The 26114-nt window shown below is 42.3% G+C and overlaps 1 protein-coding gene across 1 annotated transcript in view; it reads right to left on the minus strand.

Annotated features, from left to right (window-relative positions):
• Positions 1 to 26114, minus strand: part of LOC105488142 (NLR family pyrin domain containing 13) — a 51867-nt gene that overhangs the window by 19466 nt on the left and 6287 nt on the right. The window contains exons 2-8 of the mRNA XM_071086815.1: positions 25143 to 25526; positions 17617 to 17685; positions 17238 to 17306; positions 16561 to 16629; positions 15901 to 15966; positions 3754 to 5341; positions 1317 to 1487 (exon numbers count right to left, since the gene is read on the minus strand). Coding sequence (XP_070942916.1) covers positions 1317 to 1487; positions 3754 to 5341; positions 15901 to 15966; positions 16561 to 16629; positions 17238 to 17306; positions 17617 to 17685; positions 25143 to 25461 — 2351 coding nt within the window. The 5' untranslated portion in view covers positions 25462 to 25526. The remainder of the gene's footprint in view (positions 1 to 1316; positions 1488 to 3753; positions 5342 to 15900; positions 15967 to 16560; positions 16630 to 17237; positions 17307 to 17616; positions 17686 to 25142; positions 25527 to 26114) is intronic.

Genomic DNA, 26114 nt, shown 5'->3' on the forward strand with positions numbered 1-26114 from the left:
TAGCTCTCACCAGCTTGTAGGAGCTGGCTGCAACATGTCACTGGACAGAAATAAATGTATAGAACTGGTAATAGAAGTCCTGACGGCTTTCTTGATATCATTTGAACATACTAAGTACATTCTCCTCATGGTGCCTTCTATCTTGTTTTCTTGTCTTGGAATGTTTTCCCCCAGGTATCCACGGACACAGTCCCCCCTCCTCCCCTACGCCGAGTCACGTCGGTCTTTACTCAAATACCTTTTCAGTGAGGCCCTTCTGCCTTTCCTATTGAAAACAGGCAATCCACCTTCCTCCTCACACATCCTTTCTGAGCCTCCAGTTTTCTTCAGGAGATGCCACCCTCTTGGGTCCTATTGTGATCATTTTGTTTGCTTCCCTGACACAATGTAAGATCCCCGACAGCAGGAGTCATCTGTTGGCTTCACTGCTAGAACCTCCGAACTGAGAACAGAACCTGGCACATAGGAGACGCCCGGTACTCACGGAAGGCAGCAGTGACCCATCAAACGCTACCTACTGTTGCTTAAGACACGAAACCGTCTCAGACTACACGTGTCTACAGCTCCTCTTGAGTGCTTTGACTCCACCATACCCTTGAGGTTTTCTACTCCTTCAAATCCAGCTCAAAACAGCAGGACTGAGGCCCTAGGGAAAAATTACTTTGTCTACAGGTACCTCTAGCGTGAGATCATTCCTGATAGATCGGCATTTTAAAATTTCAGCCTGCTTCGCCTAAGTAGCAGTTTCTTAAATATAAACACAGTTTATTGTATCCTCCTGAGCACCTAGCTTGCCTTCTGGCAAATAGGTAGCCATAGGTTGGATGGCTTGCATGTCAACACTACTCTAAGTGTGGTCCTCAATCCAGCAAGAGCAGCATGACGTGGTAGCCTGTGAGAAGCGCTCAGGTCCCACCCCAAACGTGCGGGATCTCTGCAGTTGAGTTCCTGGGAATTTTTTTTTTTTTTTTTTTTTTTTTTTTGAGATGGAGTCTCGCTCTGTCACCCAGGCTGGAGTGCAGTGCCGTGAACTTGGCTCACTGTAAGCTCCGCCTCCCAGATTCACGCCATTCTCCTGCCTCAGCCACCCGGATAGCTGGGACTACAGACGCCCACCACCACGCCTGGCTAATTTTTTGTATTTTTTAGCAGAGACAGGGTTTCACCATGTCAGCCAGGATGGTCTCGATCTCCTGACCTCATGATCCATCAAAAGAGAGAAGTTATACTTCTCAAAAGAGAAGTACTCATCAAAAGAGAGAACTTGGGTAATTCTCCTAGGGTATCCTCTTGAGCTGCTGGCGTCTCACACTTACGTCAGTTTCTGGACTTTGCATCTTGGATTTTTCAGTGCAAGACAGAGACCCTTCACAGAGGAAGCATGAAGTTTGCTGTTACTCAGGTCTAGCTCATGCAGATTCTCATTCGTGACCAATGTAGAACAAATACTGTTCCAGGCGTGCATCCTGGAATCAACCTCGCTTGTCCTTCATGAGGGAGAGAGAGAACACCGTAAGAGCAAAGTAGCCTCAAGCAGCACCTGGAACACCACCTACGGGACACAGAAAGAAGCCCTAACAAAATTATTACAATTTTCCTAATGGGGCTGGGTGCAGTGGCTCACGCCTGTAATCCCACCACTTTGGGAGGCCAAGGCAGGAGGATCACTTGACGTCCGGAGTTTGAGACCACCATGGCCAACGTGGTGAAGCCCCATCTCTACTAAAAACACAAAAATTAACCAGGCGTAGCAGTGCATGCCTGTAATCCCAGCTACTTGGGAGGCTGAGGCAGGAGAATGGTTTGAACCTGGGAGGTGGAGGTTGTAGTGAGCTGAGATCGCACCATTGTACTCCAGACTGGGTGACAGAGCGAGACTCTGTCTCAAAAAAAAAAAAAAAGACCGGGCACAGTGGCTCACACCTGTAATCCCAGCACTTTGGGAGGCCAAGGTGGGCTGATGACAAGGTCAGGAAATCAAGATCATCCTGGCTAACACAGTGAAACCCTGTCTCTACTAAAAAATACAAAAAGTTAGCTGGGTATGGTGGCAGGCGCCTGTAGTCCCAGCTACTCGGGAGGCTGAGGCAGGAGAATGGCATGAACCCGGGAGGCAGAGGTTGCAGTGAGCTGAGATTGTGCCATGCACTCTAGTCTGGGCAACAGAGCAAGACTCCGTCTCAAAAAAAAAAAAAAAAAAAAGAAATTTCCTAATGCAATGGGCTCTGAATGTTAAGAGTAATAGAGTATTAAAGTCATAAATCAAGCTTTTTATTTCACAAGAGATGAGGGAAGTAAAATAGAAGAAACATTTCTTAAGTACCTAAAGGGTATATGCAGTTATACCCCGCAGGCCCACAGCTGCAGCACTGTTAAGAGTCATGTTTCCAGTTTTGGCAGAGGTGGGTGGGGGTGGGGCAGGGGGGTTGTGCACACACACGTCCATTTTCAAATGAAGATTTCTGGGGCCCATCTCATATCTCTTAATCAGAATATCCCCAGGATAGGAAATGAAAACTGAAATCAATGTGCAGTTTAATGTCCCTGTACTCAGCCATCCCGGACGAAGCATACAGGCCTGTTTTTGTGCCAAATAATACTGAAAACGGACAAAAACACCTTCACTACCTGCTCCAGGAAAGAGCTGCTCTTGGAAGATAAGACTAGGAGCCAACTTCCTGGCTTACTGACCCATGCTAATCCTCAACACTTGCTTCAAGACTCTGGCCCATCAATGCAAGGCAATTATCTGAAACTCTGTCCAATCCAAACCAATTCTCTTTCATTACCCACCCTAAAACTCACCCACCTTAAAAATCATCCAGCTCAGGTTCTAGAACTCTATACATGTCCTCCTCCGACTTCGTGCTCCCAAGACATGACTAGACTCTATAAGGTATCTCTCCCTTACTGAAGTAAAAATCGTAAGCTTAGTTTTGCAGGACCTCATTCTTGTCCTTCTGGGTTACAGCAAGCTGACCCATCTGAACTTCAGCTCTAACGAGCTGGGAATGACTATCCCCCTGATTCTTAAAGCTTTGAGACACTCAGCTTACAACCTCAAGTATCTGTGGTAAGTCTTTGGCTCCCTAGATCTGTTGGGTGGGGGGGCGGGGGTTGCAAAACCACCCCTAGTTCCCATGATCCATTGGGAGGGTTGACAGCACTCAGCACTGTAGCAAAAGGAGACAGAGAAATGAGCAAAGGAAAATGTATCTATGTGTGGAGCAGTGGTTCTCAAATTTTAATGTGTATCAGCCTCACCTGGGGGGTGGTTATTCTTTATTTTGTTTTTGAGACAGGGTCTCACTCTGTTGCCCAGGCTGGAGTGCAGTGATGTGATCTCCACTCGCTGCAACCACTGCCTCCTTGGCTCAAGCAATCCTCCCACCACAGTCCCCAAGTGTCTGGGACCACAGGTGTGTGCCACCACACCCAATTAATAACCACTCAGTCATGGGCATTCAGTTACATATGAGTAGATGTCTTAGCATAATGCCTGGTACTTAAACCTTCCATATTGTATGCCTAAGATATAAAGATCTGTCTGTAAGTAGATCAATTAAATTAGCTAGGAAACTAGATGATGCCTAAAGGACAATATTCTTTCAAGCTGGAGCTGCTCCAGACCATCTGGTCAGAAATAAGCATGAATACAGAACGACAACACATCCCTGGTTGTGCATGAAAGAATTTGCACAGAGCCTGAGAAAATAGGAGAAAGTTGAGAAAGAAATGGTTTGTAATACTCACTCCAGAATTTCCAAGTCCCTTTCAAGGATGTGACTGCTAACAGAAAGCCTTAGCTTATTTAACCTTTTACAGTGCTTTAGGCAAAATGAAGAAGCTTGGAGTTCTTCGTCCCCCGGAATATTAAGGTCAACTTCAAAGATATGACCCAGCATCTTCTTCGCCAAGTCTTCCTCCTGGGACTCGTGTAGGCAGTGAAAAAGTTGTAGAACATGAAATTGGAGAGAGGCACTTTCAGCCTTACCTAACTCTTCTCCCCACTTTAATAATTCCTCCATTACCCTGGGAGACATTTTACAATGCAACGTATCTTCCAGTTCTCTTGCTAGGTTTTTTTTAAAAAGACCGAAGAAGAACAGAACCACTGGAGTCCAGTAGGCTTCTTTGTTAAGCAAGACATCTCGCAGTAATATCTTCATCTCTTGTGGCTTCGTGGAATGGGGAAGGAGTTCTCTAGGTTCCTCTAGCACGAAGGACATGGCTGCAAAAAACTCCTGGAAACTTAGGTGGGTGAAAGTAATGCAACCCCTACAGTCGTTGCCTTTTTGAATAATATTGAACTTGTAGAGACAATCAATGAAAGGCACTTCCAGGCCCTCGAGCTCAGTGTCTTCTCTGTCAAACGTGAAGTTTATAGACCACAGCCCCTCCATGGCCAGATTGCAGAGGGCCCTCCATTGTCCTGGCCAGCTTTCATCTGCCAAATCCACCTCTGCTGTGGAGAACAAGTTGGAGAAAAAATAGGCATACAGACTGGTGGTGGTCTGTGTGATTGACTGGAGATCATAATACCTCACCTTCGACTGCTTCAGACAGGAACATACGGTCCAACACACCATGGGGGCACTGCAGGAATGAAAGAGATTTTCGTTTTTTCTTATCTGTTGCAGGATTTTCTCAACCTCCCTTGAGTCTTCAAAGTGTCTCATGAAATATACCCACAGGTCTTCCTCTGTGAACCCTGTAATTTGTACAAAGCAGGGATTCACTAAGGAGGGCTTAAGATCTATCACAAAACAGTTCTTGATCGTGATCAGTAAGGTAGCCAGGGGAACCAATTCTTTCTTCACCAAGCTGAGTAGGATTTTGGTTACCGGGAGCTCCTGGTACCAGTCTGTACATGGTGAGCCATCATTCAAGCTCTCAGAGCTTGGCTCAGATATGATTATTTCCTCAAAGCCATCAATAATAAACAGGAGCTTCTCTGGTTGAGACATGAACTCTTCAATGGGGGCATCGGAATCAGGCCAATCCAAAGAAATCAATTCAGCAAAGCTAGTTTCTTTCATGTACCTTATTTTATGGCAGCTGAGAAAGAACACATAGGAGAATTTTTCCTGAAAGAGAACTCCATTTGCCCAGTGCAGCATAGCCTGCATTGCCAAGGTGGTCTTCCCAACCCCTGCCCTCCCTACCACGACTATCGTCTGAGCCTGGGTTCTAGTCCTCTTAGGATCCAGTAGGCGCTGCAGTTCCTCATGTTCACCCTCTGATGTATTACGGATATATACGTGGTCTTTAGGCCAATCGATGTTGTCCCATGTCTCCAAAAGTTTAGCCGTCATCTTCTCTCTGTATTTTCTTCTGTGGTCTAGAGATGGGGAAGGGGGGAGAACAATGGTAAGAATAAGTTTCAGAATTAGGAATGATTCAATTACAAAGTTCCTACCCCAAAGACTTGAATAAGATAAACCCTGCCTTCCCAGGTTTTGTGGGAATGCAGTGGTAGAAAGTTACAAAAGGAGGCTGAGGCAGGAGAACGGCGTGAACCCGGGAGGCGGAGCTTGCCGTGAGCCGAGATCGTGCCACTGCACTCCAGCCTGGGTGACAGAGACTCTGTCTCAAAAGAAAAAAAAAATTGCAAAAGGTGAAGACAGTTAAATAATTTGATGGTATACACAAATGAAAAATACACAACAATGTAAGAGATCAAGAATACCTTTAGGAGAGGGCAGAGAAGGGATCATAGTGAGAAGTCTCTCACTAGAGGAAAATACACTAAGAGTGGAGAAGAATCATCAGAAGAGAAGTCAGTCTGAAGTCCTTTCAGACAGGGTGGAAGGCCAAGGTGAATGCCTACCCAGAATTTTTTCTGCAAGCCCCTTGAGGGTGCCTACCCCGTTCTCTGACCAGCTCAGAATCCCAGAAACACCTTCTAGCCAGTAGAGGGGGCCCCATGAGCCCTCCTCACTCACCAGCTATCAGATTGTATCTCACTTCCTCGAAACACTTGAGGGCAACAAGGGATTTGGGCAGATGAGAGTCCCCCACTCACTGAAGACAGAGCCAACTCACTAGGGAACTGGTAACTGTAGAGCCTGCCAGTTTCCCAGGTCCCTGTGCCCATACAGCTTCAGCTGGTGAGGGCTTGGACTCTAGGCTGCCCTGAAGATCAAGGCTTTGTCTCTCCCAGTCTTCCCATTCCTGGGTTTCTTCCCAAAATGACTACTGTGGGGTCAGTCACAGCACAAAAGCCAGCACGTCTAGAGAGGCTGGGGTGAGAAGGGATTGAGCCTAGCTGTTCTTAGAGGCCTTCTGGGGCCTGTTAAGTATCCTGAGACAGAAATGAGCATTCTAGAGTACACTGACCAAGGTACGTGGTAGGAGGCTGGATCATGAATATCTTTGCTTCGAAAACCAAGGAATGAGACACCTTAATTTTTTAAAGCTCCTGGTTTTGTAAAGAATAGATTATGATGCATCAGTGTAAGAAAGGAGGCAGGGAAAACAGGCAGAAAGCTGCTACTATCTTCATCTAAGTGAAAGTGGGCACCTGGTAGACTAGAATGTATTTGTAGAATATACCCCATAAGGATATATAACTATTACATATCTGTAAAAAAAATTAGGAATGAGTGGTAATCACCATTCTACTTTCTACTTCTATGAGTTTAAGTTTTTTAGATCCCATATATTAGTGAGATGGGGCAGTAATTGCCTTTTTGTGCCTGACTTATTTCATTTATCATAATATCCAGGTTCATCCATATAGTCACAAATGATAGAATTTCCTTCTTTTTAAAGGCTGAATAGTATTCTATTACATCTATAGGCCTTATTTTCTTTATCCATTCATCTGTTAATGGATACCTAGGTTGATTTCATATCTTGGCTATTGTGAATAGTGCTGCAATGAACATGGGAGTGAAAATCTCTGACATACTGATTTCTTCTTGCCAAGTGAAATAAGCCAGACACATAAAGACAAATACCACTTGTATGTGGAATCTAAAAAAGTAAAACTCAGAAGTAGAGAGTAGAACGGTGATTACCAGAGGCTGGGGAATGGGGTGGGGGAAGGAGAGAGGAAGAGGAGAAATTTTGAGCAAAGGGTACAAAGTTTCAGGTAGACAAGAGGAATGAGTTCTGTGATGTATTGCATAGCAATGTAACTGTAGTTAATAATGTATTATATAGTTCAGCATTTCAGAAAGAATAGATTTTAAGTGTTCTCACCACAAAGAAAAAGTAAGTGTTGTGGATTGAGGAGGTTCGAGATGGCTGACTAGAGACATTGGGTGCCAGTTCTTAGAACCAAAATTACAAATAGATAATTACAACCATGTGTGGTGGCTCATGTCTGTAATCCCAGCACTTTGGGAGGCCGAGGCAGGTGGATCACCTGAGGTCAGGAGTTCAAGACCAGCCTGACCAACATGGTGAAACCCCGTCTCTACTAAAAATACAAAAAGTAGCCAGGCGTGGTGGCACACGCCTGTAATCCCAGCTACTCAGGAGGCTGAGGCAGGAGAATCACTTGAACCAGGGAGGCGGAGGTTGCAGCAAGCCAAGATTGTACTCCAGCCCAGGCAATGGGGCAAGACTATACTCCAGCCTGGGCAATGGGGCAAGACTATACTCCAGCCTGGGCAATGGGGCAAGACTCTGTCTCAAAAACAAACAGAACAAATAGATAATCACAATTCAAATAGAGTATCAGGAGAGAATACTCGAGCCCAACAGTGAACTCATAGGAAGAAGCTGGGGCACAGAAAAAGGAAGAGAGGCCAACTTGGCCAGCAGAGATCAGCTAGGATAGGCTTGCCTTGCCCAGCTGCACCCAACTTCACTACCACCCCTCCATGACTGATCATGAAGCCCGAGCCACTATGCATTCCACAGATCAGCCCATCGCCTGATGCACAAGAAAGTTTCTCCTGGTGAACAAAGATCAAGCATAAAAGCTACTGCAACTGCTGCAGCTGGCTCTAACCTACAAGTGTCATCTACTGGACTAGATGTCAAACTATACAACCCAATATGAAAGCTGCTGACTCAAGTAAACAGTGCTTGGGAACCAGATAAGCTTCAGGACCTCACCAACCTGGCTCCACAGGAGACCAAGAGCCTACGCACACACCTAGTAAACCACTACTAAAACCACATTTAGAAAGCCACTGCACTAATACTGTCTATAACCAAGGAATTCATACAGAGTCTTTGTCAATGAAAGCACTCAGAAAAGCCAAATGACCCTACTAAACATACATTATAGTCACATTCTCAAGGGAAAAAAATAGTCCCATCTAAACAGTCAATGCAAAAATAAGAAGTGATAGTTTCTTCACATAAGACACTAGTGTACAATTCTTGGCATATGAAAAAACCCAGGGTGTTATGACACCCCTAAAGGATTGTACTAACTCTGTAGCAATGGATCCTAACCAATGGACCCTAACCAAAATGAAAATGTAAAAAATGCCAGATAAATAATTTAAAATATTTTAAAGAAGCTCAGTGAGATCCAAGATAAATCATAAAATCTGTACAAAGAAATCAGAAAATAAATTCAGGATATGAATGAGAAATTCACCAAAGATATTTTTGAGAGAAAAATAAAACAAAACTTCTGGAAGTGAAAGTTCATTGAAGTTACAAAATATAGCTGAAAATTTCAACAACAGATTAGACAAAGAAGCGGAAAGAATCTCAGAACTTGAAGGTCTTTCAAATTAATTTAGTCAGACAAAAATAAACAAGATTTAAAAAAATGAACAAAGCCTTCGAAAGGTATGGGACTACATACAATGTCTGAACCTATGAATCATAGGTATTCCTGAGGGAGAAGAAAAAGCAAGAAGTTTTAAAAACCTGTTGTGGTAATAATTGAGAAAAACTTCCCTACTCTGGCAAGAGATCTAGGCATCCTAAGAGGCTTAATGAACTTCAAAAAAATGCATTGCAAGTAGGTCCTCACTATGATATTTATTCATCAGACTAAGTTTAATGCGAAGGAAAAAACCTCCTAAAATCAGTAAGAGAAAAGAATCTAGTCACCTATGAAGCAAATCCCATCAGACTAACAGCAGACTTCTCAGCAGAAAACTTACAAGCTAGAAGGAATTGGAATTCTATTTTCAAAGGTGTTTTGTTTAAAGAAATAAAAACTGTTAACCCCAAGTTATTGTATCCTTCTACAATAAGCTTTATAAATGAATAAATAAAGTCTTTCTCAGACAAGCAAACAGTGAGGGAATGTGTCACCACTAGACTTGTACTACAGGAAATACTGGAAGGAGATCTAAACATGGAAATAAAAGGTTGATACTTGCCATCATAAAAACACACAAAAGTATGGAATACACGAGTCTTATAAAGCAATTACACAAAGGAGAAAGAAATCAAATGATAACATGACAGAATTCCATCAAATCACAAAGAAAAGGAACAACAAAAAAATCTGCAAAGCAACTAGAAATCAACATTGTAACTGGAAAAAAAGGTCATATATCAATATTAACCTTCAACATACATGGATTAAATGTTCTTCTTAAAAGATATAAATCGGAAGAATAGATTTTAAAACATAAGCCAAATATATGTTGCTTTAAAAAAAAACTAATCTTACTTCACTATAGACTGAAGGTAAAAGGTTAGAAAAAGATTCCACTTTTCCCCCTTTGCTTCACAAAAAGCAAACTGGAGTAGCTATACTTACATTAATTGAAAGAGACGTTCAACCAGCAATAGTTTAAGAAAAGGCAAAGAAGGTTATTATATAATGATAAAAGGATCAATTCAAGAAGATATAACAATCCTAAATATATATAAATCCATATCAGAGTACCTAGATTCATAAAACAAATACTAGACCTAAAGACAGCAAAACAACAATAATAGCGGGAGACTTTGACACCCCACTAACAGCACTAGACAGATCAAGACAGAAAATAAACAAAGGAAGTCTGAATTTAAATTGGACTTTAGACCAAATGAACCTAACACACATTTACAGAACCTTCTATTCAACAACTGCAGAATATACATTCTTTTCATCAGTTCATGGAACATTCCTTGAAATAGACCATATGTTAGGCTACAAAACAAGGCTCAATAAATTTTTTAAAAATTGAAATTGTATCAAGTATCTTCTCAGACTACAGTGAAATAAAACTAGAAATCAATCTCAAGACAAACTCCCAAAACTATGCAAATGCATGGAAATTAAACAACTGCTCCTAAACAATCTTTAGGTCAATGACAAAATTAAGACAGAAATTAAGTTTTTTGAAACTAAAATGGAGACACATCAAAACCTCTGATACAGCAAAATCAGTTTTAAGAAGTTTATAACATTAAATGCTTACATTAAAAAAAAAAACAAATTAACAACCTAACAATGCAACTCAAAGAAAAAGAATAAGAACAAATCAAACCCAAAGCTAGAAGAAAAATAACAAATCAGAGCAGAAATAGAGACCAAAATAACAATACAAAGGATCAATAGAACCAAAGGTTGGTTACTTTAAAAGATAAACAAGACTGATAGATGCCTAGCTATACTAACTAATTAATGAAGAGAAGATTAAACAAACTCAATCAGAAATGAAGAAGGAAACATTACAACTGATACCACAAACACAGAAGATCAGAGACTACTATGGACAACTCTATACTCAAACTAAAAAACGAAGAAGGAATAAATTTCTGGGAACATACAACCTACCAAGATTGAATCAATATAAATCCTGAACAGATCAAAAATAAGGAGTGAATCAGTAATTTTAAAAAAAATTAACAAAAAAAATCCCAGTACCAGATGTATTTTACAACCAAATTGTACAAGACACACAAAAAAGAACCAGTACCAATCCTACTGAAACAGTTGCAGAAAAAAATGTTGAGGAGGGAGTACCTGCTAACTCCTTTTATGAAGCCAGTATCATCCTGATACTAAAGCTCAACAAGGACACAAAAAGACAATTACAGACCAATATCCCTGATGAACGTAAGTGTAAAAATCTTCAACAATACCAGAAAACTGAATCCAACAACATATAAAAAAGATAATACACCATGACCAAGTAGGTTTTAATCCAGGAATACAAGGACGGTTCAACACTTACAAATCAATAAATGTGATTCACCACATAAACAGAATTAAAAACAAAACCATATGATCATCTCCATAGATGCATTGAAGCATTTGGTAAGATTCAGCATCCCTTCATTAAAAACCCTCAACAAACTAAGCTTCAAAAGGAACATATGTCAAATTAATAAAAGCCATATATGACAAACCCACAACCCACATTATACTGAATGGGAAAAAGTTGAAAACAGTCTCCCCAAGAACTGAAACAAGACAAGAATGCCAACTTTCGCCACTCCTATTCAACACAGTACTGACAGTCATAGTCAGAGCAATCAGGCAAGAGAAAGAAATAAAAGGTATCTAAATTGGAAAGGAAGAAGCCAAATTATCTGTTGATAATATGATCTTATATATAGAAAATGCTAAAAACTCCTTCAAAAGACTCCTAGATTTGATAAATGAATTCATAAAGTTTTAATATTAAAACAAATCAATGTAGAAATATCAGTAGCCTTTCTATACACCATAATGATCAAGCTGAGGACCAAATTAAGAAGGCAATCCATTTACAATAGCGTAAAAAACAAAACAAAACAAAACAAAACAAAAAAAACACCTAGGAATGTTCAACCAAAGAGGTGAAAGATCTCCACAAGGAAAACTACAAAAAACTTAAGAAATTATAGATGACACAAGTAATGTTCATGGATCACAAGAATAAATGTCATTGAGATGACCATACTTTCCAACATATCGATTCAATGCAATTCCTATCAAACTCCCAGCGACATGTTTCACAGAATTAGAGAAAACAATCCTAAAATTCTTATGGAACCAAGAAAGAGCCCTAATAGCCAAAACAATCAGAAGCAAAAAGGACAAATTTGTATGCATCACATTACCTGACTTCAAATTATACTACCAGGATATAGTAAACAAAACAGCATGGTACTAGTACAAAAATAAACATCTAGATCAATGTAACAGAATAGAGAGACCAGAAATAAAACTATATATCTACAGCTAGCTGATCTTCCACAAAGTCAATAAAAACATACACTGGGGAAAGGGCAGTCTGTTCAATAAATGGTGCTGGGAAAGCTGGCCAGCCACACGCAGGAGAATAAAACTGGACCCTGTCTCTCACCATATCCAAAAGCTAACTCAAGATGGAATAAAGATTTAAATGTAAGACCCAAAACTGTAAAAATCCTAGAAGAAAATCTAAGGAAAACTTTTCTGAACATTGGCCTTGGCAAAGAATTCATGACTAAGACCTCAAAAGCAAATGCAAGAAAAACAAAAATAAACCAATGTGATTTAATTAAAAAATGTCTACACAGCAGAAGAAGTAATCAAGTGAACAGATATCCTGCAGGATAGGAGAAAATATTTGCAAAGTACACATTCAAAGGGCTAATATCCAGAACCTACAAGGAACTCAGTTTAAACAAAATCATCCCATTAAAAAATAGAGAAAGAACATGAGCAGACATTTTTTAAGAGAAGACATACAAATAGTCAAGAAGCATTAAAAAAATGCTCATTACCACTAGGCAGAGAAATGCAAATTAAAGCCTCTGTCAAAAAACCCAAATGTTCGCAAAGATTCAGAGAAAATAGAACACTTGTACACTGTTGGTATGAAAGTAAATTAGTAAAAAAATCTATGAAAATATTAGATTTCTCAAAGAACTAAAAATAGAACTACCATTTGATCTAGCAATCTCACTACTGGGTATCTACTCTAAGAAAAAAAAAAAAAATCAAAGATACCAGCACTCCTGTGCTTATTGCAGCAGTATTCACAATAGCAAAGATATGGAATCAGCATAAGCATCTATTAATGGATGGTTGGATAAATGTGGTGTGTGTGTATACACATGAAGAGTATTCATAAAAAATAATGTATTTTTCAGCAACATGGATAGAAATGGAGGCCATTATCTTAAGTGAAATAAGTCTGACACAGGATAACAAATACCACATGTTCTCACTTATAAGTCAGAGCTAAATAATGTGTACACATGTACATATACAATGGAATAATAGACATTGGAGACCCAGAAGGGTGGGAAGGTAGGAGGGAATTGAGCGATGGAGAATTCCTTTAATAGATACAATGCAGACGATTCAGGTGATGGCTCCACCAAAAGCCCAGACTTTACCACTACACAATATATCCATGTAACAAAATGGAATGCAAAGTATGTATTGAGTCAATATAATATTTCTATTAATTTGGCAAATATTTGAAAGAATTTTTATTGATAGTTGGAAGGAAAAAGACACAATATCACAGTGGATGACATTTTTTTACAGCCTTTTAGAGGATCAATTTGACTATAAACTTTAGATTATATATATCTTTTTGTCTAGGAGTCCTACTTTAAGACTGTCTTCTACAGAAATATTTATGGATGTGCACAATATGATATGGACATTTATCAAAGTATTGCTTAATGTTTTTAAAAAAGCCTGGAAGCCTAGATTTCTGTCAACAGGAAAAGGTTAAATATAAACCATGACGTATCCATACAAAGGTATATGGCAAAAGAATAATTACTCGATGTGATCCCAGAAAAATGATTAAGGATCTGGAGAAGAAGAACTTATCGTGGATTATCTTGGTGGAGGTGGGGTGGCTAATACAATTGCACAATATCCTCCTAACGTAGGAGCAGAGGGAGATGAGGCACAGACACCCAGAGGAAAAGACATAGCAGGTGGCAATGAGTCCACAGAGGTGGAGATGAGAGTCATGAGGCCACAACCCAAGAAATACCAGCAGCCACCATAGCTGGAAGAGACCATAACAGATCTTCCCCCTAGAGCCTTTCTACCAAAACCTTGATTTCAGTTATTTGATGTATTAGTCTGTTCTCACACTGCTAATAAAGACATACCCAAGACTGGGTGATTTATAAAGAAAAGCAAGTTTGATGGACTCACAGTTCCACATGGCTGGGGAGGCCTCACAATCATGGCGGAAGGTGAAGCGGGAGCAAAGACACGACTTACATGCTGGGAGGCGAGAGGGCATGTGCAGGGGAACGCCCCTTTATAAAACCATCAGGTCTCTGGAGACTTATTCACTATCATGAGAACAGTGAAGGAAAGACCCACCCCATGAATCAGTTACCTCCCATCAGGCCCCTCCCATGACACATGGGAATTACAGGAGCTACAATTCAAGATGAGATTTGGGTGGGGACACAGCCAAACCATATCATTTGGCCTCTCAAAGAGCTGTTTTGTTGGTTTTTGTTGGTTTTTTTGTTTTTGTTTTTTTTGTTGTTGTTGTTTTTTTGAGATGGAGTCTTGTTCTGTCACCAGGCTGGAGTGCGGTGGCACGATCTCGGCTCGCTGCAAGCTCCGCCTCCCAGGTTGAAGCAATTCTCCTGCCTCAGCCTCCCGAGTAGCTGGGGCTACAGGTACATGCCACCACGCCCGGCTAATTTTTGTAGTTTTAGTAGAGATGGGGTTTCACCATGTTGGCCAGGATGGTCTCCATCTCTTGACCTCGTGATCTGCCTGCCTCAGCCTCCCAAAGTGCTGGGATTACAGGTGTGAGCCATCGTGCCCAGATTTGTTTTAAGCTATCCAGTTTGTCATACAATTGGTTAACAGTGGCCCTAGGAAACTACTGCAGCACACAACCTTCATTGCAAGACTCAGCATCAATTTATAGGCCCAGGATACTGAATGCTAATGCTGTCACACACAGGAGAAATGATGTTATGGGAGGATAGAAGGGAAGAGAGATACCTACCATGACAAGAAGTCAGTAGATAACTGATTGGAAAACTAAGAAATAGCAGGAAATATGAATCATTTATGACCATAGAAACAAATATCAGAAGTAGCCCCCAAGAGTAGAGCAGACCTCAAGAGCTGGCCTGGAGGATTGATGGTTTGCATTACAAGTTCTGTTTCTGTGACTCTTTGGGGCTTGCATACATGCACAGGTATTTCTTTGATAAAACTAAACTTAGTACTAGAATGTGTGTTTTACTTTCTCAGTGTGAAAATCTCCATAGGGCCACCGACACAAAAACTACAGATGCCTATTAATTCACCTGTTAATAGATAACCTCAATATCAGTTATTTAACAAAAGCACCAAGTCCAGAAGCAGACACCAGTGTGTGAGAACCTGCAGGAAAAGCAGATAATCCAGTTTATAGTAACCTATTTTTCTGTAGGAGATTGGTCAGGGTGGTGGGAGAAATTGTAGGAAAAACGCAAACCTTGGAAGGCAGTGGGGTGCGGGGGGGTTGCAAAGCTTCAGCTAAGAACGAGTTGAAGGCAGTGGTTCTTACCCCGGGGCAAAGGGTAAGAAGTAGGTACAAAAGAATGCAGGGGAGTTTATCTTAATAGCTTGTTTGTCATGTCTCCAGAAACACGGCCTTTCATCACCCATGTGCAGGGGCGGGGCATGACCATGTGAATTGCCCACAAGTGTGTTGACTCAAGGCCTTTGTCATTAAATCTGTTCTAAATAAATGCCCGCAATGCCACCTTGTCAGGGCCACAGCTGCTAACTCTTTACAGCACCCTCCTCCGTGTCTGGGCAGCCTGGTTCGCTAGCCTGCTCTTTTGCTGGATATCTGTGTCTGAGTACATTTTTTCATCCATCATTCGGCCAGGGTCTGTGGATTAGACCCGGCATTTTTCAATAAATTGTACTGGAAGAAGTAGTTGGGGAGAGCTTTTAATTTCTTGCATACCATAAATTGAAGAAAATGTCAGTAGGAGGCAACTCTACTCTGGACCTAGTGAAACCAGTGCTCATCGAGCAACCTGTCCATTACCAACATAAAGTAGTGTACACACCTGCTTCTTCTAGCATCTCTGGTTCTTCTTGGTTTAGATCTTGGCATCCCTGGACCTGTACATTCCCTGAAATAAACAGTGATGATGAGATATGAAAATACCCCAGACTGAAAATGGGCCACAATGATAAAGGCTCTCAGTAGAACCAACTCTATGGCAAACTTGAGAGTGAAGAGACTGGAGGAATCGGAACACACAGTTTATATTTATTTAAGAGATAGAGTCTCGCTCTGTCACCCACGCTAGAATGCAGTGGCACCATCTTGGCTCACTGCAACATTTGCCTCCCGAGTTCAAGAGATTCTCCTGCCTCAGCCTCCTGAGTAGCTGGGATTACAGGCACACACCACCAGGCCCGGCTGATTTTTGTATTTTTAGTAGAGATGGGGTTTCACCATGTTGGCCAGGCTGGTCTTGAACTCCTGACCTCAGGTGATCTGCCCGCCTTGGCCTCCCAAAGTGCTGGGATTATACACATGAGCCACTCTGCCCAGCCATAAGTTATTATTTAATAAATACTGGAAGAACTAGATGGAAAGAGCTTAAACTTTTTTATGTACCATACATTCAAGAAATTTCAGTGTAGGCAGCAAACGTGGACCAATGAAACGAGTGCTCCATCAAGCAACCTGTCAATTATCGACAAAGTAATGTACACACCTGTTTCTTCTTCTGGTTCCTCTGGTTCTTCTTGGTTTGGATCTTGGCATCCCTGGGTCTGCATGTTCCCTGAAATAAACGGTGACGATGAGATATGAAAGTACCCCAGACTGAAAATGGGCCAGCAGGAACAGAAGTCCCCAGTGGAACCACCTTTTTCTATGGCAAATGGGATTGAAGTGACTGGAAGAATCAGAATGCCTAGTTTATATTTTTTATTTATTTTTTGAGACAGAGTCTCACTCTGTTGCCCAGGCTGGAGTGCAGTGGTGCAATCTCGGCTCACTGCAATCTCCACCTTCCGGGTTCAAGTGATTTTCCTGCCTCAGCCTCCCGAGTAGCTGAGATTACAGGCACCCACCACGCCTGGCTAATTTTTGTGTTTTTAGTAGAGATGGGGTTTCACCATGTTGGCCAGGCTGGTCTCGAACTCTTCACCTCAAATGATCCGCCTGCCTTAGCCTCCCAAGGTGCTGGGATTACAGGCATGAGCCTTTGTGCCTGACTGTAAGTTATTATTTAATAAGAAATACTGGAAGAACTAGATGGAAAGAGTTTTTAATTTTTTTATGTACTATAAATTCAAGAAATTTCAGCGTAGGCAGCAAATGTGTACCAATGAAACGAGTACTCCATCAAGCAACCTGTTGATTACTGACGTAAAGTAGTATATACACCTGTTTCTTCTTCTAGCTCCTCTGGTTCTTTTTGGTTTGGATCTTGGCATCCCTGGGTCTGCACGTTCCCTGAAATCAACAGGGATGATGAGATATGAAAGTACCCCAGACTGAAAATGTGCCAGCAATAACAGAAGCCCCCAGTAGAACCAACTTTTTCTATGGTAAATGGGATTGAAGAGACTGGAGCAATCAGTATGCCCAGTTTACAGTAAGTTATTATTTAATAAGCAATACTGAAAGAATTAGTTGGAAAGTTTTTAATTTTTTATGCACTATAAACTCAAGAAATTTCAGAGTAGGCAGCGGATGTGGACCAGTGAAACGAGTACTCCATCAAGCAACCTGTCCGTTATGAACTTAAAGTAGTGGTACACACCTGCTGCTGCTTCGAGCATCTCCACGTCTTCTTGGGTTGGACCTTGGAGCTCCTGGGTCTGCACATTCCCTGAAACAAACAGTGATGATGACATGTGAAAATAACCCAGACTGAAAATGGACCAGCAATAATGGAGGCTCTCAGTAGAACCAACTCCTTCTTTGACAAACTGGAGGTTGAAGGTCTGATTCCTCCCGTTTTCTCAAGCTCCATTAGCCCAACTGAAGATGCAGTGTGCACTCGGGAAAGTCCACAGCACACGCTAAGCACATTCCTGCCTGAGGTCCTTGGCTCCAGCCCTCCCCGCTGCGTGGATCCCCAGATATCTGCTTAGTTCACTCTCAAGGCTCTGCTCAAATCTCACTTCCACAATGGTGCCTGATAAGCCTGATTATGACTACCACCTATATCTTTAATCACATACCTTAGCCTCTCCCCATCTGCCTTATCCTCCATTTGCACTTGTCACGTTTCAACACACCATGTGATTTATGTATTATGTCTATTGCCCGTCTAGGGAGATGGCTAGTCTGTTCATGGATTCATCCCAAATGTGTAGAACAGTACCCCACACAGAGAAGCTGCTCTAATATCTTCGGAATAAAATACCATAGGAATAAAAGCACCAAGAATTGGGTTCAAACCAAGTCCCTCAATTTGCTGCACCATCACCACTCTGAATGTCCCCCTTCCTCGTGAGCTAGAAGACTTCGTCTATGACTCAGTGGCCAAACTCATTTTACTGTGTAGTACATAGTTGCTATGGGCCAATACCTTATAAGGGATTTGCATCTAAAGAGACATGGCTCTAATATTTACAACTCCATTGACTGTCACTGTTTACATGGCTTGTTCTGGTTAGCAAGCTGAGTCCTGTACTTCCTCCAGATGTTCCATGTTCCTTCAGAGAACAAGAATCCATCCTTCTCCAACCATGGTAGCCTAGGCCAAAGAATCCCAGCTCTCTGAAGCTCTACAAACCCTACCTATGGAGTCTGAGTCCTATGTCCACATACTTCAAGCTGAAGTCTGTCCTGAATTCTAACCCTCCTAGAAGCAGGGAACCCAAGCAGGAACCTTTTCCTAGGCATAACCCAAGCAGAAGAAAAGTAGACGATATTCCCCCGTTGCTGGCTCTGGTTTATCCAAAAGCCAACTGTCTGACATGTGGCATTCCTCTGTTGCAAATGAATCCAACACCGTGAGCCTTCCAGGTGATAGCTTTACTGTCAAGGATCAGGCATCACCATCTGGATCTTAATAGATGAAGACTCTAGATTTAGCTGGGACCACCTGCCATAAGAGCCACGCTGTTCTAGATGAACAGCCTAGCAGGACCAGTGCATGGCTTCAAAGAGAAAACAAAGGTTAAAAATTAGTAAGTTTTTGCTTATTCTCCCTAATGCTTAGGGAACTTTGCAAGGACATCAAGAAATAGCAAAGAGCAGGTGTATGGAAGTTCCACCATTCCCTCACCAGGCCTAGGTATTCCTCCATTCTCTGGTGAGGCGCACTTATCTGAGTATGTTTTAAATGCCAGAGGAGCATGTTTTTAGATCACCAGCCTATTCTTCCTACACCCAACATTACTCCCCCAGGCCCCATCGATTTACTTAGTAGGGTCTTTATCCTAATCCTAGCCACCCCTGAATGGAGGGAAGCACGGGTGGTTTACACATAAATATGCACTTAAGTCAGTGTGGTCCCTATTCCCATTGCATGTGTTAAACCTCACTGCCAATGTGGAGGATGATGGGGGAAAGTTTGGCCTTGTCTTCAAGGTTGCCCCCAAAAAATGCTTTAGTGGGAAGTGATTCCTACATAATTAAAAATGCAATGCAGAAAGAATATAGAGTACTTTTAAACGTTTAAATGTTTATGTATATAACGAAATAACTTTGAAAAGTATGAATTCTACCCAGGCATGGCCAAATGATTTTTGACAAAGTTGCAGAAGCAATTCAATAGAGAAAGCTCTTTTCAACAAACAGTGCTGGAGCCAATGGATATCTATACATGGAAAAAATAAAGAAAAGGGATGGCAACCTAAACTTTACACCTTATTCAGGAGAAAAAAAAAAAACCACCCAAAGGAGAGAATAGATTTAAGTATAAAAGGTAAAAACCAGCCCAGCACGTTGGCTCACACCTGTACTCCCAGCACTTTGAGAGGCTGAGGCAGGCAGATCATGAGGTCAGGAGTTTGGGACCAACCTCGCCAGCGTGGGGAAACCCCGTCTCTAATAAAAATAGAAAAATTAGCTGGTCATGGTGGCAGGCGCTTGTAATCCCAGCTACAGGGGCTGAGGCAGGAGAATCACTTGAACCCTGGAGGCAGAAGTTGCAGTGAGCCAAGATCATGCCACTGCACTCCAGCCTGGGCTACAGAGCAAGACTCCATCTAGAAAAAAAAAAAAAAAAAGTTAAAACTATGACACATTTGCCTTTGATTATTCTCTTTTGGCTATGAAATAAAGTCTAATTCCTTTTAAAATAATCCCAATTCTGACTTCCATTTGTACACCTATGGAAGCCAGTATACAGGGCACTAAGAACCATCTGATCCACCAGTGGAAGAAATAGATTATTCGACTGCAAATTTGCAGACATATCCTTGGGTGGGGTGGAGGGTGTGTGTGTAGTGAAGTGACACTCTCCCAGCTCTGATACTGCTGGCGAGGCACCATGCTTAAACAATCACTCATAAACCACCAGGGCAAGTGACGCTATCAGATAAAAAACCACCCCAAAGATCAACTAACATGGGAGTTCCTTCTCCGTGCCCAATGCCTTCTAAGCATTTCATCCTAGAAATGTAGAGATTGGAACACTGCACCCAGTTTAAGAATTGTGGCCCCGTGGTAAGATCATTTGTCCAAAGTTACCGTTCGTCAGCTGGAACCAGCCTTTGAATCCAGACATCCTGACTCTAGAACCTGAGCCCTTAAGCCAATAATCCCTAAAAGACAGTACATGGGTCCCTGTATACACATGTGTGTCCGCAAACTCACTCTCAAATGCATATCCCACAGCACTGGTCAAGTACAGAGATACTCACGGTACAGTTTCCTAGATGATGGGGCTAACGGGGCACTAAGAACCACAGGATCCACCTGCCGGGCTTTTATCATCCCCTGCATGACTGGTGAAGTGGATGTGGCCCAGGGCTTTCTTCTGCTTGAGAGGTATCTTCCACATGACCCACGCCTTTAGAAGGCCAAGTAGGAACCAGACAAGGACCAGGGAAATGGGGCTCCTCTGATGTGCCCCGCCTGGCCCTGCAGCCTTCAGGCAGGAAGTTGATGCTGCCATTCAGAATCAGCAACAAGAAACAAAGGAGAAACGATTGAGGGGAGGGACACCCCATCTACCCTGATGTGGTTATGAGGCATCGCTTGCCTCTATCCCAATATCTCACGTACCCCATAAATAGATACACCTACTACGTATCCAGAATTTTTAAAATGTAAGTTTAAATTTTAAAAAAATCAGTGACAAGAAACAGGATAAATGCTTGAGGTGACAGACACTCCATTTACCCCTGTGACTATTACCCAACACATGCCAGTATCAAAATATCTCATATACCCCATAAACATATATACCTACTATGCATCCAGAATTAAAATTTAAGTTTAAATAAAAAAAAAATCAGCGACAAGAAACAGGATAAATGCTTGAGGTGATGGACACTCCATTTACCCCTGTGACTATTACGCCATGCATGCCAGTATCAAAATATCTCATATACCCCATATATATACCTACTATGCATCCAGAATTTTTAAAATTTAAGTTTAAATTTAAAAAAAATTAGTGACAAGAAACAGGATAAATGCTTGAGGTGATGGACACTCCATTTACCCCTGTGACTATTACCCGATGCATGCCAGTTTCAAAGTACCTCATATACCCCGTAAATATATACACCTACTATGTATCCAAAAACTAAGTTTATATTTTTAAAACTCAGTAACAAGAAAGTTAGTTCTTCCTTTGAGAGCATTCTCCTCTGTGCAAATTCCTCTCTCCAGGTCTCTATAAAGAGAGATATTTGGTTGGAAACAGAATTTAAGAGTTCTAAATCTCTATTTCCAATCTCTGATATCCTTTCTTCAGGACTAAAACACCAAAAGCAATGGCAACAAAAGCCGAAATTGACAAATGGGATCTAATTGAACTAAAGAGCTTCTGCACAGCAAAAGAAACTGTCATCAGAGTGTACAGGCAATCTGCAGAATGGGAGAAAATTTTTGCAATCTATCCATGTGAGAAAGGGCTAATATCCAGAATCTACAAAGAAATTAAATTTACAAGAAAAACACAACCAACCCCATCGAAAAGTGGGAGAATTATGTGAACACATACTTCTCAAAAGATGACATTTATGCAGCCAACAGACATATGAAAAAAAGTTCATCATCACTGGTCGTTAGAGAAATGCAAATCAAAACCACATTGAGATACCATCTCACGCCAGTTAGAATGGCAACCATTAAGTCAGGAAACAACAGATGCTGGAGAGGATGTGGAGAAATAGGAACGCTTTTACACTGTTAGTGGGAGTGTAAATTAGTTGAACCATTGTGGAAGACAGTGTGGTGATTCCTCAAGGATCTAGAACTAGAAATACCATTTGACCCAGCCATCCCATTACTGGGTATATACCCAAAGGATTATAAATCATTCTACTATAAAGACACATGCACACATATGTTTATTGTGGCACTGTTCACAGTAGCAAAGACTTGGAACCAACTCAAATGCCCATCAACAATAGACTGGATTAAGAAAATGTGGCACATATATACCATGGAATACTATGCAGCCATAAAAAAGGATGAGTTCATGTCCTTTGCAGGGACATAGATGAAGCTGGAAATCATTCTCAGCAAACTAACACAAGAACAGAAAACCAAACACTATATGTTCTCACTCATAAGTGGGAGCTAGACAGTGAGAACATATTGACACAGGGAGGGGAACATCACACACTGGGCCTGTCAGTGGGTGGGGGGCTAGGGGAGGGATAGTATTAGGAGAAATACCTAATGTACATGATGGGTTGATGGGTGCAGCAAACCACAATGGCATGTGTATACCTATATAACAAAACTGCACATTCTGCACATGTACCCGGAACTTAAAGTATAATTTAAAAAAAAGAAATTAAGACAGTAAAAAAAAAAGAATTCTAAATCGCATTCCCTAGTTTTCTGCTTTATATCTGCCTATTACAAACAAGAATATCTGAAGGCTTTAAAAAAGAGAGGGGGACAGGGAAAAAGAGGGTGGAGTGGTGTTCTAGTCTCCATCCCATCCTCCTGCCCACCGGAAGATACACAAAGCCCGAACTTGTATGACTCAGAATGCCCAGTACCCGGGGTTCTGATATGGAAAACTCAGTATTGCCCACTCTCCTTCCCTAGAACTCACTCATTTGCGGGTAGGAAAAGCTGTACATGGTCAAGCCCAGAGCCTTTGGAGACACGCTGCCTGGGCTCACGTCCCAGCTCTCCTGCTCCACCAGCTCTGTGACCTTGGAAAATTTACTTAAGCTGTCCGTGTCTCAGTTTCCTTCTCTGTAAGATACGAATAACAGGAACTCCTTCTTATAATATTAGTGAAGAGTCAGTACAAATGCATAGAAAGCATTAAGCTAAATACCTGGTTTATGGCCAGGCACGGTGGCTCACGCCTGTAATCCCAGAATTTTGGGAGGCTGAGGCGGGCAGATCACCTGAGGTCAGGAGTTCGAGACCAGCCTGGCCAACATGACAAAACCCCATCTCTACTAAAAATACAAAAATTAGCCAGGCGTGGTGGTGAGTGCCTGTAATCCCAGCTACTCAGGAGGCTGAGGCAGGGAGAATCCTTTGAACCCGGGAGGCAGAGGTTGCTGTGAGCAGAGATCGCACCATTGCACTCCAGCTTGGGTGACGAGCAAAACTCCATCTCAAAATCAATCAATCAATATCTGGTTTATAACAGGCACCAGGAAACATTATGAGTATTTTCAACAGATCTCATAGGCGGTCAGTTCTGCTATAAAGTGACATATGCATTCTGAAAACTCACCACAGCAGATTCAACTGTGCACTAAAACCACACAGCTTATGGGAAATAGAATCAGTGATTTTATATATTATATATATTATTTTATATATATAATTTTAAGCAGAAGCTTAAACAGCATGGTTTTGCACTTGCTAATTACAAAATACTTTATAACACAATAAACGGCCGGGAGCGGTGGCTCACGCCTGTAATCCCAGCACTTTGGCAGGCTGAGGCAGGCAGATCACAAGGTCAGGAGATCAAGACCATCCTGTCTAACACAGTAAAACTCCATCCCTACTAAAAATACAAAAAATTAGCCGGGCGTGGTGGTGGCGCCTGTGGTCCCAGCTACTCAGGAGGCTGAGGCAGGAGAATGGAGTGGGCCTGGGAGGCGGAGCTTGCAGTGAGCCGAGACCACACCACTGCACTCCAGCCTGGGCCACAGAGCGAGACTCTGTCTCAAAACAAACAAACAAACAAACAAACAAAAAAACACAATAAACTCTGCAGAATCCTACAACACCACAGTCGGCCCTGCAATACCACAGAAGATGTGGCATGAAACTTTACCTTGAGTAAAACATGAACTTTGTGAACAAGGGAAGTGTTGCAGCTTGTGAGTTTTTGTGAAGTGGTGGAAGAACAATAATCTGTAGAATGGGCACGGCTCGTACTGAGGAAGCGAGTACATGTTTTAGGTGTATGCCTGTGTGCATTTTGTACAATCCTACGTGGCTCTGCTCAGCGGAGTGCAGGGTCAGTGGGGTGGGGGCTGGGGGGGTGTTTGTTGTGCTTTCTCAGTGTTTCTCTTAGACAAAACCATGCATAAGCTAACATGAAATTTGTGCTGTGCTCAAGTTGTTCCCTAATACAACAATCACATTGGGACAAATTTGCATTTTTAAAAGAAGGCTGGGCTGGTTGCGGTGGCTCACACCTGTAATCCCAGCGCTTTGGAAGGCCGAGGCAAGCAGATCACGAGGTCAAGAGATTGAGACCATCCTGGTTAACACGGTGAAACCCCATCTCTACTAAAAATAGAAAAAATTAGCCGGGCATGATGGCTCATGCCTGTAGTCCCAGCTATTCGGGAGGCTGAGGCAGGAGAATCACTTCAACCTGGGAGGCAGAGGTTACAGTGAGCTGAGATCGCACCACTGTACTCCAGCCTGGGCAACAGAGCAAGACTCAGTCTCAAAAAAAAAAAAAAAAAAAAAAAAGTAAGGCTTATAACAGAACTGAATGTATCTTCCAATTCCCTTTCTTGTCTTTGCTACTCCTTCCCAGGCTACAGCACTAAATCTTTAAGCTTTTATGCCTTTAAAGCTTACACCGTTGTAGATTATCAAGGAGGATTTGTAGGGGGAGACCAGCCACGTGGAATGACCCCATGGAAACCCAGCGGCTACCTCCTTGCTCTCAGGAGTGCCAAGCAGTCCCCCGCCTTCCTTCTCGAGGCCTCTTACCTTTCATCTTGGCTCTAACTTCCTCACACAGTGAGGTCAGATTCATTGTCTGGAAGACGCCGAGGACCACTTTCCACGCCTGGCCTTTTGGGAAGTGTTCGTCCAAAAGAAAGGACAGATTGAAGGGGTCAGCAGCTCTCAAATTGGCCCAGGGGATATGCGGGAAGTGCCCCTGGGGGGCCGACCAGAAGTCCATCAGCTGCCGGGGTTCCAGGCAAAGCTTGAATTCCTCTAGCTGATACTGATCCAGAGCCGCCAGGTAAGGCAGAAGGCCTTGGTTGGTGCCGCCGTCGGCCCAGGTGGTTACAGAAAAGCTCATCTTGCCCGACACGTGCAATTTCTCACTTCAACAATGTTCTCCTACGTCCACAGGACACTTGGGGCCTACAGAAAAGAAGGAGAGAGTTGAAATCATAAGCCATAAATATCACCTCCTCACACTGTCTAGACTACACATTTGAGTATTTTCGCTTCACAGTACTTCCCGCTACTTGTGTTAGTACACTTGTTTTTTGTTTTTTGAGACAGAGTCTCACTCTGTCCCCCAGGCTGGAGTGCAGTGGCGCAATCTCAGCTCACTGCAACCTCCGCCTCCCGGGTTCAAGCGATTCTCCTGCCTCAGCCTCCTGAGTAGCTGCACTACAGGTGCCCACCACCACACCCAGCTAATTTTTGTGTTTTCAGTAGAGATGGGGTTTCACCACATTGGCCACGGGTGGTCTCCTGATGTCACGTGATCCACGGACCTTGGCCTCCCAAAGTGTTGGGATTACAGGCGTGAGCCACTGCGCTCAGCCTTGTACACTTATTTATGTCTCTTGTCTGCAAGAATGTAGACTCCTTTTACAGAGACCTTGCCTGTCTTACTCTTGGGTGTAACACCAGAGTGTTCTATGCTCTGCCTACAACAGGGGCCTGGCGTCTAGGAGGAATTCGGCCATAAAGGATACGGAGCATTGACTCTACACCATG

The sequence above is a fragment of the Macaca nemestrina genome, chromosome 20 (assembly GCF_043159975.1).
Source record: "Macaca nemestrina isolate mMacNem1 chromosome 20, mMacNem.hap1, whole genome shotgun sequence".
Classification (NCBI taxonomy): Eukaryota; Metazoa; Chordata; class Mammalia; order Primates; family Cercopithecidae; genus Macaca; species Macaca nemestrina.